Source organism: Anas acuta, chromosome 1, assembly GCF_963932015.1.
Source record: "Anas acuta chromosome 1, bAnaAcu1.1, whole genome shotgun sequence".
NCBI classification, from domain to species: Eukaryota; Metazoa; Chordata; class Aves; order Anseriformes; family Anatidae; genus Anas; species Anas acuta.
In genome coordinates, this window is record NC_088979.1 from 153,247,270 (window position 1) to 153,266,156 (window position 18,887).

Consider the following 18,887-nt stretch of genomic DNA (forward strand, 5'->3'; position numbering starts at 1 on the left):
CAGAAAGAAGGACCACAGAAGAATTAATGCTCTTAATCAGAAAGCATATGTACATGGCACAATGCTGTTGTGTTCATAGTTTCATTGTACTCACTCATCTATAAGTCTACTGTGCTCCCTGCAAGAAGATGGCCTTTGCTTGGGTTTTGCAGAGGTCTGGCTGCCATGGTACTGAAAGAATGATGTTATCTGCACTGCATCCAACACCAAGAATATCAGAAATCAGTAACTGGGAGGTTAATGTAGAACCATATAAGATTCTATCAGGCAAATGGTTTTAATTGTCTTCTATCACTATACAATGTGTGTAGCAAACCTCATCTTCCGTGTTTTCCTTTTGGAGGTTTTACATTAAGCTCATATTCCACTTCATTATCAAGTATAAAGTTAATGTTCCTGGGGAAATAGCTAGTAGCGAGCTGATCCTTTCTTATTATTATCATTTAATACCAATATTTAATATTTATTATTATTATTATTTTTTAATTATCCCTAATGCATTTATCCTGGGATAATTTTAGCATTTTTTGTTTATGCAGTATTTTGAAAGTATTTTGTCCTTTTCAATCCCAAGGAACCTGAAGAAATATAGAAAGATTGCTTTGCATAATGGTAGTCTTGCAATTGATCTCTTTTTCTTGCAAAGAAAATCAATTTGAGTACCAGAATTTTAGTTACAATGTCTAGTTAAAAGAGTCCATTACTCATTCCCTTGTCATAAAGTATTAATGGAGGTGATATTGAACTACATGTACAGTCCTTTAAATAGTGTTTCAGTTTCATATTAATGTGCTTTCTTGCTTTATATTAGTAAATAAGAGCTACAATTTAATTATCTATGTTTCTCCTTGTAGAATAGGCTAAGAAATGAGTGTGTAAGTGGCAAAAGTGGGTGTATAAATAACCCTGTAAAAAACGAGACATTTTTTGAATGACTGATTTGTCTTCTTTTGCTCCAGTTGGCTGTTGAATTTTTTGCTACCATTCATTGTGCAGGCACTGCTGCATGTGGCTGCATGTTGATACGTGTTAGGGAACTGAGATAATTCTCAATTTGTCATGTGGTTATTACTGCCCTGAATTTCTTCTCTGCTGCTGTTAACTTTAATGATAAAGTAGAATGCAACTTTCCTGAACGTTATAGACCTGAAAAATCTCATTAATAAATTCTCTGTGTGTGTGTGATCTCTCAGTTTTTTAATATGAGTTCTGAAAGATTTTACAAATTAAATACTTGTTAAATTTTGAAAACTCTTTACATGTACCACTGGTTTGCATACTTTCTGCCAATACAGGGTCCACTATTTTCCTAATGACTAAATAATTTATGTTGCAACATTATAAAAATTCAGACTTGTAACTGACAATTGTTCTTATATACAATATAAATATTATATTTCTTAGACATAGAAATACATCCTGAATGATAGAATTCAAGCCATACATATTTTCTCTGTAATTTTGTTGGAAAACTATCTACAGATGAAAAGCTTTTCATTAAAATTGCATTAGTCTGAGAAATAAAACCACTTGACTGAATTAACATTTCAATTAACAGTTGCTAGTTGTGTTTTTTTTTTTTTCAAATCATTTGTTTTTGTTTGTTTGTTTGTTTGTTTGTTTCAAATCATTTTGATTTCTTTTTATACAGGAGTGTCCTTCTAAATCATTTAGAAAAAGGAAATTAATAACAGACACTCTCACAGGACTTCCTTCCATTGTAATGACACTTTTTAATCACCTATAATGTAGCAAATCATGTGGTTTATGGGCAGAAAACAGACTCTTCAGGAAGGAAAAAAAATGTTCACATATAGAGAATTCCCTGTAAAGACTTCGAGGGGATAAAATTCCTTTTTCTACAGTTTGACATTTAGATTGACATATTGTCAATGCTTCATTTCTAGAGGCACAGCTCAGAAATACCCTCAAAGTTTTAGGAGGTTAGCTCATAAAGTAGCTGAGCTCTTAAAGCCTATTAAAAATTGAATTTGCCAGTGCACTGAAGATGTTAATCTCTTCCTATGTCAGAATGCATCATGAAAAATAGATGAGAGTCTTGGATCCTTCTGAAATTTGGCAGTGCATTCAGCACATACTACTAGCAGATAACAACTCCATCTCTTATGGCTGCTTACATTTCTTTTTAAAGGATCTCGTTGCTAATTGCTTGAAACTTTGCCAAGCTGTAACAGGTTGGGCTGAAATTTTCCACATAAAATAAAAAAAAAAGGCAATATGTTTTCCTCATTTCCTGTATGCTAAATGAAGCAGGAGCCTCTGGGAAAAATAGTAGGCAATCAAATAATTAAACATTCAGCCATAAAGCATACACCCAGAGAGACAGGAGCTAAAGGGAGCATATAGCTTGACTTCTGTTTTTTTCCAGTCTTTCAACACTTGACTTCATGACTTTGTTTTGCACATAATAAAATATAATGTTATGCTACTTATTTGTTAGTGCTAATATAGTGGAAAAAAAATTACACAATGAATTTGATCATGGGTGTTCATGTGTTTTTTCCTGCTTTTATTTTTGGTTTGTTTTGATTTGGCTTGTGTTTTTTTTTTTTGTTTGGTAGGTTGTTTTTGTTTTTGTTTTTTTTTTTTAGTTATTTTGGTGGTGGTGGCTTGTTGTTGTTGTTTCTTTCTTTCTTTGTTTTTGTTTTAAATAGAATTTTTTTGATAGAATCACTTGGGTGCTGCTGGGACTGAAACATCAGTTCCTTATGTGTATTTAATCAGATATCCAAGACCAATGCAAGTACAGAATACTATTTAAACAATTGAATTAGAAATCCTGCTTTGCTAAGTTAATAGGCTTGTGTCCCTTTTTGAAATAACTCTAATTTCTGGTAAAATTCACGTTGACTTCCCTTAGCCTTGGACAGTATGACTTCCTACTCTACATTATGCTAATTCCTGAAACTCAAAATTCTATGCCACATTTTGCCAAGTGTCTAGTGACAAAAGTAGGAAACAAACAAAGAACAAAATCTAACTGTCCAAATTTCTTTCATCAAGAAAACCTTCTCTAGCCTCTGTTAAAAAAAAAAAAAAAAAAAAAAAAAAAAAGTACTAGCTCACATAGTAAGAGGTTTTTCTATTTTGTCTCTTTGAGCAGGTTGGTGGTACCTTTTTCTCTGAGTTTTGGAGGTGTAATAGTTGGGCTCAAGCTTGAACAGAAAGCATAAAAAATTCTGAGGAAAAATTATTTGGTATGAATCATCTGGTGAGATGGTAAAATCCTGACTGCTGCAGGCTTTGTCAGTCCTTCACTTGGGCAGGGGCATATTTACATCTAGAGCCCTTGCAAAAGAGCTGTGTCAGTGCTGGGTATTAATCTGAAAGCAGCTATTCTTCACCACTACCTACTTGTTGATACTGCTTACTTCCAATCTTTGAGAAATTTGATCATGTTATTTCTTGGAGATAGAGCCTTTCTTTCTCAGCATGAGAAGTCCTTTCTCAGAAACTTAAAGCCTACAATTATCTGTACCACAGTGTGGTTTCTGACAGCACATTCTTCAACATTGCCTTCCTCAGCCTCTTACATTAAGGGGTTTTACTTGAAAAAAAGTATAATTTTAGTCATTTCATACGTAACTTCCTAAGACTAGCAATTTTGAAATTATGGATGCTGTATTCTAATTTAATCTAGTTGTTCCAGATAAGCGTATTTAACTATCTTCAGAGATTATAGGGGTTTTTGTTTTGCTGTCCCACCAGTCTTCCAGGACTGTTTTCTTAACCTTGACTAGTTTTTTTGTGTTTTGTTTTGTTTTGTTTTTTAGATCTAGGTTCTTGGTGTGTTATGATTAAATGTAAACTCATTTTGTATTCTTCCTTCTGCTCCATGCTGTGCAATGTAGACTGATGAAAAAGAAGTAACTTTTCTATAGTAGATGTGATAAAAATTCTGTTCCTTGGAGACTTCTGGCTGAAACTTCACAGCTGGAGCTCTCTCTTGCAATTCTGTTCCAACAAGCCTTTCATCTAAACCATGCTCTTTCAGCCCTAACAAGGCCATAACTCAGAATCTCCTCACTCAAGTGTCTGTAAGGCTATTTACTATTATTTTTTCATTGCAGGTGTTCAAAGCACTTCACCCTTTCCAAGATCTCTGCCCATGTAATAAATAGAAAATTATAAATGAAATAATAAATCTGTAAAAATCTTGAAAATTCGGTGGCATTCTCACTAGCGTGTGTTTCGCCCTATAGGAGAAGCCTATATGAGAATGAGCCGGCTGCCAGAAGCGGAGCACTGGTACGTGGAGTCACTGCGATCCAAGAGCGACCATATTCCAGCACATCTCACCTATGGGAAACTGCTGGCCCTGACGGTGAGTTAATCAGCACTGCTGGGAGTTGGTCCCAGGCCTTTTCAGTAGGTAAGGTGAAGGGATGGGAAGACTTTGGCCTGAAAATTTCTGATTGCAGTGTTCCAGCTGTGCTTGCTAAGGAAAGAATTTGATAGCGTGTGCTTTTTCTTTTGTGAAACATTGTACCCATGCCTGAAATATCACCTTCTCTGTACTGGAATAAAACAATAGTTAGAGCACTGAAACTGTATAATATTTAGGTAAAAGGTCCTTCTTTATCAGTAGTTAGGTCACAAGTATAATATAAATACAAAAAAGGTATCTAGTGTTTGACCCAGGGTAACAACCCGTGGCAGAGCTAGGGGTGTCCTGTACTTTGCAAATTATGTCTCATGCTTTGAATTTACACTTCTTTAGAAGTATCTCTTTGAGCATGCAAAATGGAAATAATCAACTCCTGTGTAAAAGTTACTTCTAGCAAATCAGAAGAGTTGGACTTTTTCATTTCTTCAAAATTTACTCTACCTTTTCAGTAAGGAGGAACTTTCAGCTCCAGCTAGACTAGCCCCATGATAGTTACAGCAGAGTGCCAGTCCCTCCTCGATTTTCACACATTTTGAAGATGAAAAGGGTTTTCTGTTCTATTCACTAAAATAGCCCTGTTTTAAAACCACCTTTCACTTCTTTCCTATTATTTTTTTTCTGACAGTATCCTCTTTCCTGTCTGTTTCTTCCACATTTGCTTTCATTGTTCGCCCCACTGGTTTCATATATCCTTTCTGCACTCTACTGATACGCCTTTGTATGGCTTTTCAATCAGCGTGCCTCAGCCTGAATCAACTTTTCACTCAACTTTTCACCAGCTATGAGCTTTTACTCTGACCTTGTTTATGTCCTGTCCAATCTTTAAGCAAAATATGTCCTTGGACAGAGGGTAGAGATCAAGTTAAGAAAAACAGTTCAAAATTAATTTCAGCAGATCCTTTGCTGCTAAAAGTATCTGAATTTGCAAAAGAGGGAGAGATTAGAACAGAAAGCCTCTATCTGAGCAACAGGTAACATAAACAGAAAGAATTAAAAATTGTTCAGTCTTATCATTTAATATTAAATAGTTTTATAAAAGCTCTCTTGATGAGAGGTTTTAACTTGTGCTAGAAGTCAAGCTGTTAGTGTTATATTCCCACTCCCTTTCAGATTCGGTCTCTGGAAAAACATTGTTTTATCAAAATTTCCAGTTCCCGTTAAAATTTTCAGATATTCACAAATGCATTTACTCACTGATTACCTTCCTCTGGAATAGAACTGTAAGTAGGTTACACAGCAGAATTACCTAAATTACCTTGTTTTTCCAGCAGATATCTTCATATCTTGCACCTAAGAATAGTATCAAAAAGACAGTATTATTGGCTTCTTCTTAGATCTTTGACACAGAAGTTCCTATTTGTTAGAATTGCTGTGGGGAAAGGAAGAGATTTCTCAATTAAAATCCCTTTAGTTTTTCCTTCCCTCCCCTCCCCCCGTTTCTTTCCCTACCCTTTGTACACCATGGTTAGTTTTGTTCATTTCCTGGACTTCTGTGTATGTGAAATACAAGCCTGATAAGGAAGGTCTTGCAGTTGCTCAGGGAAAAAAAAGTCTCTTAATTTTCTTCAAAATAACAAAACTGCTAAATCCAGTAACTCCTTACAGACACTGTGAGCCACTAAAAAGAAATTCTGGGTTTTGTCCCCTCACTGTGAATGTTCAGTTATAGGATTAACTATCAGTGACATACTCCAGCTTTGGAGAGGACGTGATGAATAATGTACACAAATCCTTATATTAGAATTGAACTGTTTGCTTTTCTTCAGGGATATAAACACAAGATACATATGAGGTGGATTTTGCCTTGAGGATCTTAACTATGCTTGTAGAAGAATGTGTCCCATTAGCAAAAAGGACAGGAGTTATATACAGCTTTGAAGACTGAATCCTTTACCATGTTAGGCCAATAAAGTACTCTGCCTGTCCTTTCCCAATGCATTCTTGCTATTCTGTACTCACCCTTTGCCATAATTGTAGTCTGTTCCCATCACACCTGTTTATTATCATCTCTTGACACTTTTTTTCTTATATTTCTGCCACTTCTTCTGATATTCAGGGCAACACGTACAGATAGGGCTCATGTCTATTCTAATAACAGAAGCATAAGCTGAAAATGCAGCGCTGATGTCCTTCTTGCCTGTAGTGACATTTTCATAAATGCAAGAAAACACATTGATGACAACGTAATTAGAGATAGTGGGAAATTTCACAGGTGGATATTTCATTCATGATAAAAATGTTATTTTGTCTTTTTTGTATTCAAATTCATTTATTTGGTTCTTTTAGTAACAAAGTCTGAAAAGACATTCAATAAAAAATCGGATGATGGAGAGATTTTGCAGTATAATACAAATTTTTATCTCTGTGTTGGTCACTTATCCCTAATAAGTTTTGCAGTCTACCATCTGCTCGATGATTCACATTAAATGCATTTTGACTAGTTTCTAGTTTCTAGCCTGTACTAGTATTAGTTCCCATCACAAATATATGATTGCTATAAATGACATCCTTCCTGCAAGACTGCACAGACTTTCCTGGGATTCAGTAGCTCTAGAACTACTCCCTTTGGCGTAGTTGTTTCAGTCCATATTGATCATGAGGTACCACGGTGATTTATTCTTCCATTTAACTTTGCTACCTAGGCTCATGGTCATTTATACACAGCCAGTGTATTTATGAGGGAGAAAAGTCTACTTCACTAAGTTTTCAGATGTTAGAGGAAAGGTGTTTTAGAGGCTTGTTTCCCTTCATCTGTCATATGCATTTTGGAATTAAACCTTCAGACTTTTTGCAGTCCTTTGTCTGAATGCAAGTAATGAGACAAAACTATTGATAACACTTCTCTGTGTCTTTCCCAGGAGAGAAATGTGAGACTGTTGATAAAGTGAAGGGTAGGAGTAGGTGCTAATATAGATAGAAAATTCTTCTCTTTCTGTGAAGTTGAGGGATTGGGGGGGCAAGAGGAGCAGAATTTCAGACAAGTTCCCAAGTCTCAGCCAAAGGCAATTGTATTATTGTACTATTGAAAAAAAAAAAGAGAGAGAAAAAAAAAGAGGCAGTAAAATCTAACCTGTAAAGTTCACAAATTTGGCTATGTTTTACTTCCTGACTTATATTCCAATAAAGTGATAAAGTGGCATAATTTCAACCCCTTTTTGTCCCCTTAAGTCTGTTGCCAGTATTAATGCTTACTTCATGACACAAAGAATTTATTGCCTTAGTGCTAATCTAGATACCTGCACCAGCTTCTTGTACCTTATGTGTGCTTTTTGTTTGTTTGTTTGTTTGTTTTGTTTTGTTTTGTTTTGTTTTTCCTTCCTATGAGGAAATGTGAGGCTGACCTATAACCAGTGTGTAGACTGGAAAACAGCTTGCTCATTATAGCAGGCTATCATTTCCCAACTTCCAGCAAAAACTTGTCAGTTTCATAGACAGAGACACAGAAAAAGAACATTCTAGAGTGTAAACCATTATTTTATTCATGTTGTCTGGCCTTGGTTCTGTCAAACACAAACTAGAATCTCTGGACATAAAAAAGCATCTTTTCTGAATTCATGATTACCTATCCATGTCCTTTTTTCTTTTTTTTTTTTTTTTCCTTTTAATAATATGTTTTCCAGCACACTTAAAATAAAGACACAGTATTCTGCATGAGTTTAGTAGCTTAGCAATGAAAAAAATATATGTTATCTATACATTTATTTCCAACTTGAACAATAACCACACCACATGAACAATCTGGTCTAAATAAAATATTAAGTCTACTTTGAGTAGGAAATTGGACAGGATGATATCTTAAGTTTTTTCCAGCATGAATTGTTCTATGATTCTATGTAGCTATCTTTGTTTTTATGCTGAAGCTAATTCTAGTTTACTAAAATGCATTATTCTGAGTCAAGGCCCTTGTACAGACATGTTTAATATTAAAGACTATTATTCTCTTATATTGAAAAGAGATTTTAAAGGAGAATTAGGTTGTACTGGAATGGGTTACCTTTTCTAAGCTCTAAAAAAAGTAATTCACAATTCATCCACCATGATAAAATGATTGCAATCATGCTGTGAGTGACAGATATTAATTCATGTCATCATCTCTATCCATTTGCATGTAGCTAATGTTGCTACTGTTCCGAAGGGCAATTTAAATTTTAAACTTGCATTTTATAAGAGATGAGTTGAACAATAGCAAACAAAAACATAATCTATGCTACTTAATTTTACTTGTGCTAATTCTCATATTTTTTTATATGCTCAATATAAATGCACATAATTTGTAGATGATTTCATTCATAAACTTGTATCTAGTGTGAAAAGTCTTCATAAGAAAACATAAAGTTATTTCTGTTCAACATTCTCTTCCACAGAGATGAACAACACAAAACCTCTGAGAGTGTTAATAAGCTTGCTTACTTCTAGAAATAATTTAATGAATAGTACAAAATGTACTTATTCAAAAACAGGGAAATTATTGAAACATTTTTTTTTAGGTTAGAATTATGGGAAAATTGAGAATATAGGGTGCTACAAGTCCAATTTCTAACAGTTTATTAGACAAACCTGAAAAAATGTTTTCTTCTCTAAAGGCTACATAAATTTTTGCATGTGTATACCTGGAAATATGGAATGATGCAAAACCAAGGAAACCCAATAAAAGGAAAAAGTGAAATAAGAATCCAAATAAAACAAACTTCCCTTCACCATCCCTGAAAACTTGTTGAGGACAACATCGGGTCCAGCAACATAATTTCAAATGCTGAATGTGACATTTCTTCACAAAATTATTCTCAGTTAAATTTACTTTCTGAATAACAGTAAATATACATCCTTAAAACTCAAAATACACTGTTAAGCTTGTAATAACTTTAATTTACATTTTAATATCAATAGTATAAACACAAAGCAAAACACACACACAAGAACAAACCACACACACACAGAAAACTGTATGTTAGTTTGTCATTGATAACTGAAACACCTAAATGGCATATACGCATGCATACTGCATATTTGTATGCAATAGAAACTTTTGCGTCAATTATTTACTACTGATAAAATATTTTTTAAGTTTTACTAATGATAAAATATTTTTTACGTTTTGTTGTAGTTTTTTTTTTTTTTTTTTTTTTTTTAATGCAGATACTTGTGTTTTGTCTTGATAGATTTTGTGATACAAGAAATGCCAGGTGGACTTTGATGTGCTGCTGTATCTGCAGAAAAAAGAGACCAAATTAAGGTTCTAAAGGAATGACTAATGAATTTAAAGTTCCATAAGTCACAAGTATTTCATAACCCATATATTGGATAATGCTATATGTTCATATCTAAAGATTAAAGATTACTAGTCTACAATTTTCCTGATAATATATTAGAACAGCAAAAAATGAGACGTTAAAAAGCATGATTAGTAGCTCAGCTAGTAGAATAACAGAAAAACAGATGTCTGTGGCTTAAGTTGATGCTTTTGTTATTGTTTATTTTTCAGAAATATGTGGCTCTTTAGGACTTACTTCAGTGCTTTTAGCATTTTATATTTCCAATGTTTTTTCATGTCTTTAATTTGTTACACTGAATAAATTACACGATAAGTTTGTCAGAGGGACATGCTAGTTGACCTGGCCCATCTACTTGTAGTACGTGAGTCTAGAGTCACAGAACCTGAGCCTCATCCCTTGCTTAGCTAATTTATTGCTGTATCACAAAGAAAAACATAATTTTTATAAAGTATTTAAAATTGCAAGGCTCCCAGTTCTAAGATAAAAACAAGTCTGTCAGAATGACAGTTCCAGGTGAGGCCTTGAGCATAAGCTGTAATTTATTTTCCATTTTATGAACAGACCTTCCAGAAGAAAAAGGGTTGGCTATCATCTAAAAACGTAAAATAAAAATCATGCATAAGTAAGGTTTTTATAATTTTCTTTTCTCCTGTCACTTTAATCTCCTCTTAGAGAGAAGACTGAGAAGCCCTCCCTTCTCATGTCTGGCCTCTGCCATCAGGCCATGGATGGCTGTTGTAGTAGCACTCAAGTCTGAGAAGCTTTATTTCAATTATAGATAAATTTGGTTTGAATATTTGTTTCATCTGTTATGAGTGAAGTTGAGCCCACAAACCACCCCTCACAGCTTGCAGCAATGCCTGTAATTGCAGTGCCTGTAATGTATTTAGGGCAGCCCCATATTGTAACATTTATCATTTTGCATATAGGAATTACAGGCTTTACTCTATTCCTTTGGAAAAAAAATGCACAGTGTTTCTTGCATTTTACATGGCTCCACACAGTGCTGTTAATCTCCTGTTTTTTTACTGTCTTGGAAAATCACCCAAAGTGATATAAAAAAATTTACTTTGCCTTGTAAAATTTCTGTGTTACAGCTCCAAACCATATTAAATTCAGTAATAATCACCCTAGAATGTTCCCTAAAATCTAAAATATTTTATTTTAAAACATTTTCTCCAAAGGGTGATGGTGAGAAAGGAGGACATAGACAGATAGTGGCAGTGTTTTGGATTAAAATAAAAGAAACAGGATTGTGCCATTCTGGTATCGACACTGAAGTTAAATAATTTTTTTAAGGTTCAGAATATTCACTCCTCAGTGGGTGGCCCGATTTTTGCCCACAGGTGTTTGTTGCTTATTTTCCAGACAAACAGAAGGCCAAAAAGCTATGCTGCCATTGTTGGTTAGTTGATAAATTACTCAGAGTGCCACTGTCAAGTACCCTACTACATTCAGTAATTGGTGTAGTCCTTGAAAGTCATCTCAAAATAAATATAAATAAGTGACAGTACAGAAGGAAATGGAAAGTAGGAAGAACAGAAAGACATGGGACAGCACAGGCAAAGGGGAACATAGTGCAATAGAGATTAGACTAATTCAACAGATTCTGTTTCTGTAATTATTTGTTTATTGTGTTCCAACACAGAAAGCAAATTTGCATTTGGATAGCTCTGTTATATTGTCGCTTTTTATTTCACTGTTCAATTGCTACCAATTGCTATCAACTCACGCCAATTGGAAGGAAGCATGGGCAAAGTAGTACAACCATGAAGTCAGAAGAGTCAGTTCTCTTCTGAGTTAGCAATTGAAAAGCTATATGTTAAACTTAGGTAAGATTTCCTAGAACAGTTTAACCCTTCTTTTAAGAATTAATAACTTTAAAACAACAAAATATATATTTTTAATGATATTTATTTTGGGAATGATAAATAGATAGATACATACATACTACATACATACTATATACATACTACACATACAAAAATCTGAAAACTATGAAAATGCTTTTTCTGAATGGGTGGGTCATCTGATTAGATGAGCAAAGCTGTTAGATGTTTCATCTTGGGAGGCTAAATGCGCTGGATGTTAGTACTGTATCTAGGAAGACTTTTTTATATTATTTTTTCTTTTTTTTTTTTTAATAATGAAAATTGTGTATTTCACTTAAACACCCAAAATAACAAAGTACAAATGACACTGAATACTTCAGTAGACCCTCCATAAGAAATCCAGTTGAGCCAAGAAACATCCAGTTCTCTGTTCTGTGTTCAGTTTGTCTTTGAGTCTGACACAGACACTGTAATTTTTCTTGCCACTTTAAATTCCTTGGGGGTTAAAACTGATCCAAACATAAGGTTTGGATTTAGTTATGAAATTTGCAAAATGTCAGAAGTTGTTTTTGTTTTCAGTTTACAAGCAATTTGTTTGTAGGGGATGGGGTTGAGTCTCTTCAATGTGGAAAGTCGTGTTTATTGACTTCAGAACCATAAGCCCAATTTATTTATTTATTATTTATTAAGTATGGTTATCTGGTGCATCTGGAGCATTAACACCTCCAGGCTGAATGTCAGGATTTCCAAACTCCAGAAATCTCAATAAATGACATCTATTGAGCTTGTATTTCTTCTGAGATTAGCTGCATGCCATAAAAATTGCATCCATAGATATACTTTTCAGTCCCCTTAGGATATATATTTGGCTGCATGCCAAGTGTAACAGAACTAATTGTAAAATTGAGTATTTTCATTTAAATAGAAAATCTCCATCTTACTGGTTGGTAAATTACTCTGATGCAGGTATTCAGGCACGTAACCCCTAACTAACCTCCTTCAGGGATCTCATCTTCTGTATCTTGTTTCTAACTTCCTGCAGACAGGAAAAGGGGAGCCCTAAACTTCTCACTTTACTCAACATAAATTTAAAGCTTATTACAGAAAACACCAGTGACACAGGATGAACTGCTTCCATTAAAGAGAGAGATCTTTTTGTTTTGTTACATGGTTGAATGTAGCTGCCAGTCACCTGTTATTACTCTGTGTGTAGTAATTTTGTCAGTAATCATAGAAAAATGCAAGATATAAGCCAAATTTACCATAGAAGAAATTCATAGGACTCAGTGAAAACAGTATCTGGAGATAGTGAATTTATATTCTGCTGACTGGCTAGTGAAATATGAGGAGATATTAATACACAATTTTATCAGAAAATATAAAATGTGGCTTAAGACTGAATGGAAAGGAAAGTGCCTAAAATTTACTTAACATTTCATTACATATTCTTAAAATAAAATTATCCAAAGCTTAATGACCAAGGCGAATGTTTCAATATAGGTCTAGACAGTAAATAAATCAGATGGTATGGAATGAAAAATTGTAAAGGTTTATTTAAGATTGCACACAATCTTCATGAGTGTTAATCGTGATTTAAAATAAAGTAAATAGGTTTTAGACTTCCAAGTTGCCCCTCCCCCAAAAAAAGACTAAAAAATGGGTATATATTAAAAAACAAAAAAACACTTCAAGGAAAAAAACAAAACAAAACAAAACAAACCCTCTGCCTATATTTCTTTTCTATACCATATTGAATGCTTTAGTAAAATGAGAATGCTTTTTGTGATATGAGACCCATAAAACAAGAAAATGGATGGGAAATAGCTCTAATATATTAGTTCTTAATCAGATACATACTGCTTTACTTGAAGAAAATATCACCTTAATATACTCTGAATCATGCCCTGAGCCAGTAAAGTTATGAGCTGTGCTTTAGATTCCTAAATCTGTATGTAAGCAGTGATGTCACATTCAAAAATGCTTAAGCTCCAGTGGATTCCAACCAAAGTCAATGGGCAGTGCTTAAATCTCAGCTCTCTGGTTATCGTGCCATTAATTATCCCCATAGATGTAGACTCAAGAACCCACTTTATCTTAATATTTTCTAAAATACCCTTGGCTCATAGAAGAATTCCACTGACTTTAGTAGAAACTGAGTCAGGCTAGTAGACGGGTTTTTAATCCACAGAATTACACCAGTGGTTAAAGGAGCACTGGGGTGATGCATCTAGATGGAAGTGCACCACTTCCACCTAATGTGCAAATAGAGGATTAAACTAAATCAAGATATTGTATTGTATTGATCCTATGAAGGCTTATTTCTCAAAGTAACCCACTGGATTACATTAGTGGTATTCAGACTTGCCTGTGTGAGGACCCTGGTCCAGTGAAATGTCTGGGGAGGACAGCATCAGTCACAACATCAGGGTCAAGAATACGTGAATGTGTCATACTGGACAATAACTAAGAAAGTTGTTTCATCTTTACTGTGAGGTAAACATTTGTATATGGTGAATATCGTATGTTAGTAGTTACGGATTTATCCCCTGATGTCTTCCAAAGTAATTAATTTATTGCTCCTATACACTGAGATTAATATATTACAAGAAACAGATAAAATATTCTCCCATTCTTGAAGTTACTAGAGAGCCAGAAATTCAGAGTATCAGTGCTGGTAATTTCTTACTGTGCTTATCTAAGGATACAGGGGAGGAAAACTTTCTTTGAAAAGGTGGCATGGAAAAGGTAGGTAAAAACACACTGTTTTTAGTTGGGCAATGCTGAAAGAAGGGCTTAGGATGACTGTAAACTTTACCCTCTTACAACTGTCTGTTTTTATAATAACATGTACTACTACTCATTGCAAATCTTGCCTCACGTACATGTGTTTTTCTGGACCAGATATTAACTTTTAGAAGTCATTGCTTCTTTGCTGTGTTTCATTGTTTTTATTTTATTATTGTAAAGAAGTGATAAGATTTGCCTCTGCTGCACAGGAAGTATAGATACTGAGATAAATTTTGGACCTTTGATGTGAATAAGGCAAATCCCATGTACTTAAGTGGGATTAGCATTTGACATACAAATTGTAGTGCAAGGCATTCATGTTCTAATTCAGAATAAAAAGAGTTGTAGAAACAGAAAAATTAGGAAAAAGAAGAATCTGCTGATTTAGATGCTTTAGTAGTAGATATTACATTAATTTTGTAAGTATTAAGTTAGAGGAGGGATGGAGATCTTGTCAATGTCAGTGACCTTATTGTAAGATGTAACTAACTAAAACTTTTGAAAAGTTTATTGCTAATTTACTCAGTTATACACCATGTAAATTGTGTTTTTACTGTTCTGTGACATGTTTTATAAGGCAAAAGGAAATGTTTATGAAACAGGTCTGCAATAATTTAAAGAAACCTGAAATGAAGCCACAGGTTCAGTTCAGACATATTTTCTCTCCTAGCATGCTCGCTGTTACTGAAGGGGAATATCCTCACGGGGAAAAAGGAAATATCTGAAATGATTGCTTTTTTTTTTTTTTTCCTGCATTCAGTGTCTGTATTTTAATCAATCTTCTATTAAGAAATCTTTCCATAATTCAGTTCTTTTTATTAAAAAAAATGAATGCTTGACAAAAAAAAAAAAATTGAGCAGATTTGGGGAAAGACAGTCAATTGCATTAGTGATGTAGTTAAAGATGGTGAAACTATATCGAGGAGTGAAGTTTCTGTTCTTCTGATTAAACCCTTGTGCATTTGGAGAACGACTACTATTTACAAAATATGAAATTGGTTTAAATTGCAGAGACCACCTAACTAGTTGAACCACCTTGCTGGTAGCCACTGTGTCATCATAGTTTACACAAGAGAGTTATTCAGAGCTGCTCAGCTGTATTAGTCTTTTCCAATTTTATTAGCATCTCAGGGTCCTTGGGCCTCCAGCAGCCTGAAGCGCACCAGCTGCCTCAACATGAATTTGGCACAGTCTGCCGGCACAGGGAGGGGAAAATTGGGGGGAGTATTGAAAACAGTAGATTTGTCCTCATTGTTTAAATGTTTTAAGGATAAATGCAGGGTATTTTACTTATCTGTCAGCTGTCATTAGCTGGCTTTCTTTCTTTTGTCATGGTAATCATACGTCTTTTGTAGGAAAGACTGGTTAACCAAATGTCTGACCATATTAGTAAGGTCAGACCCATTGTCTTGTCTCTAGGGAAGAAGCAACCAAGGAAGCAAAACCCCTTGCAGTCAACTTCTACAAAGAACAGGTGTCTTAAAAATCAACCTCCTGAATTTATATTTAACCATTTAACTGTTTCCCTGCCGAAACTGCAAGCAACCAGCCATTCTGATTTGAAGTCTGCATTATTTGTGAAGAACAGGATCTTTCTGAAAGCCAGGACAACTGGCATGCTAGGTCATAAGAGTCATGTGTCAGTTAAATTTACTTCTTTACGTTTAATTTCTGGAAGGTGGTAATCACTGGCAATTCTCGTTTATTTAGGCCCAGGAAAAAGAATGAAGTCTTCTTTATTAATGGAAAACTGCTGAAAGTTTTTCTTCATTATAGGGTAAGGTCCAGGTCTGATAAGGAGAGTGTCAGCGGAGTCTTCCAAATTGATTATTGAACTGTCTTCATTATGGATTTTTTCCTCAGCAACGAGATTGCCATTCATTGTTTTATGTTTCTGTATCATTATGTCTCAGTGCACTGAGCCATAAATATACCAGTGCTTTTGTGAAGAGGATCTCCATTAGGGTTTGGGCTAGGACCACCCACTTATTTCTCCTGAGCAAACCAGTAGCTATCAGATAGCACCTTTTCATTAGCTATTGACCTGGACTGGATGTGAACTGGTGACCAACAGGTGAAAGGTATTCTGTATCCCATTATTAATCCTCAGAGCCATCAAGTCCTTCTATTAAAATCTTATGAATAACTTTTTTTCCTTCAAATAAGTATGCTAGTATGCAATTGTAAACTTATATTTTTTGCTTTGTAAAGTTGCCAAAGCATGTGGTTGTGCATATACAACCTGCTGCTAGAAACTGGGAGGTTTTCAGTGTTTCTCAATACATGCATCTGTATGGATCAATATACATAATGGTGAACATGCACACAAAATGCCTTCCTGCACTAAGACTGCACTAAGGTACTTTTCAGCAGTTTAAACAATTTTTGTGGATTTTCTTTAAAAACTAGATTTTTTTTCCCCCCTCATGCTATGTGTTTTGTTTTACATATGATGGGAAGGGACAATGACAGGATTGTCATCTAACTGTAACTACACAATGCCAACATTCTGTTATGGTAGTTTACGTGTATATTGGATAGTTGAAAAAAATATACATATGCTAAAGTTTAATTGTAAAATAGCCTGATTCTGTCAAATAATTGGATTTCATATCATTTGACACAACCATACAGCATATTAAATCTATGCTGAGGTACTGACATTTTAGCAGCAGCCAGATGGCACCAAAGAGAACACATTAGATGGTATGTTAGAAGCTTCCTCAGAATGCCATTCTGCAGAAAACGTTTTTTGTTTGTTTGTTTGTTTGTTTTTTAATAAATATGGAATAAAAATGATGGTCAACATGAACAAATGGAGCTGTGCTGATCATTTGTAGTCAGATTATTTCATGTCCTGGGTGACATAATGTGAGATTTTCCCCCCTCCCCCTTTTCCTGTTAATGAGTATTTGGGCCTGTTAATAGCACAGTCTTTCTTTTGATGCTATGTATACTGGCACCTGTCATCATTACGTACTTCAGGTCTCCTGACAGGCCTGAACTTGAGTGCAGTATGCCATTTGGAAAGTGCCAAAAAGAGTAGAGCAGTCATGTTTTTTTGGTTTTCCTAGTAAATGAAAATTAATCATGTCTGACAAATGTTTGGGGCCTCAAAGTTCTGTAGGCAGAAGCTACATATTTTGTGACTGTATTCAATGAATTGTCCTTTTATGTTCTAGAAATAGACACAGAGACAGAGTGCAACCAGCTAAAATTAATGGTGTTTGTTTGTTTAAACAACAGCAAGAACAAAACAACGATGCAAAATGTGTAAATGTTAACTCTGCCAGAATTACGGATACATATGCTTGGTGCTTGTCATTTTGGAGCCTCAAGTCTGGGTTTACATGTGTCATGGTACCTCTTGCCAGAGTAAGAATGCCAATCTTGGAGTTAAAAGTGTTTAATTATAAACCTTGACCCCAATTAATTTAATTTGAATAATTATTTTATATTAACCCAAATTTACCATGTTTTCAATTGGAGATGATTTCATTCACTTTTTATTCTCAACTATGGTTGTATGCAATTAAAAAAATGTATTTAATCTTTAAATGTGTCTTTATTACTCTTGTAGATGAGGGAAAATTAGTCTGGACTATATGTAATATGGTACTCTTTTCTGAAAAAGAAAAAAAAAGAAAAAAAGGATAGCATATTCTGTCATGCAATTACACCAGTTGGTTTTCAGAAGCTTTGGAGTTATGTATCTAAGGTATAAAGGTTTACCAAAGTTTACTAAATAATCAGGTTAAACTCTTATTGCCTATGAGCTTTCATATTATGAAACTGCAATACTGTAAATGATTCAGTCTGCTTGTATGTCAACCAGGATGCTCTCTTGGAAATTTTCCATTTGTTTTGGTTTTGATAGAACCTAGTCTTGATATACTTCTTGGTGTGCTGCAGAACTTCTTTCTCTCTTTATTTAATTGTTTTTAATTGTTTTTATTCCCCTTGAGGGGAATACTGAGAATCTGGAGCAGCTGTAATCATGAACAGACCTCATTACTATTCTTATGTTAGGTTGTGGGATAGTGCAGGATGTTTTCAATGTCTGTTTCCAGACCACAAAACATGAGACAGCCTATATCTGTGAAATAACTATCAGGGCAATCTTGAGAGGTGCACACCGCAACGCCTTTTTTCCACCGTGGTTAAACTTTACTGTTCTTTATTCTGGAGGCTTTCTATTTCATAATTCAAAACACAGCAACTAATTTCATGGGGACTGGGATAAACAAGTCACAGGTATCTTATCAAATACCTAATGCTGATTTGCATTTGAATATCAGACTAGGCTACTCCAGTACTAATGCTTATTTATTTATTTATTTATTTATTTATTTATTTTATGAAAATCATAATCACTACTAATGGCTCTGCTCTGGCACTTTGTACCCCATAGTGCAACTTCAGTGGCTTGGTAATTTCGGTGACAAGAAAAGCTGTGGCTTAAAGTATTCCTGCTCTTCTCTTTTCAAAACAAAAACACCTTTTCTGTTTTTTTATTTTTTGTTTTTTTTTTGACTGCTTTGACATCACATTGACCATCATCTCTAAAAGTTACCCTTTCCGCTTACG

General features: G+C 34.5%; 1 protein-coding gene across 3 annotated transcripts in view; it reads left to right on the forward strand.

Moving 5' to 3' along the window:
- Positions 1–18,887, forward strand: part of TMTC2 (transmembrane O-mannosyltransferase targeting cadherins 2) — a 258,351-nt gene that overhangs the window by 194,387 nt on the left and 45,077 nt on the right. For all 3 annotated transcript variants that reach the window (XM_068667510.1, XM_068667501.1, XM_068667492.1), the window contains exon 8: positions 4,224–4,345. In XM_068667510.1, coding sequence (XP_068523611.1) covers positions 4,224–4,345 — 122 coding nt within the window. The remainder of the gene's footprint in view (positions 1–4,223; positions 4,346–18,887) is intronic.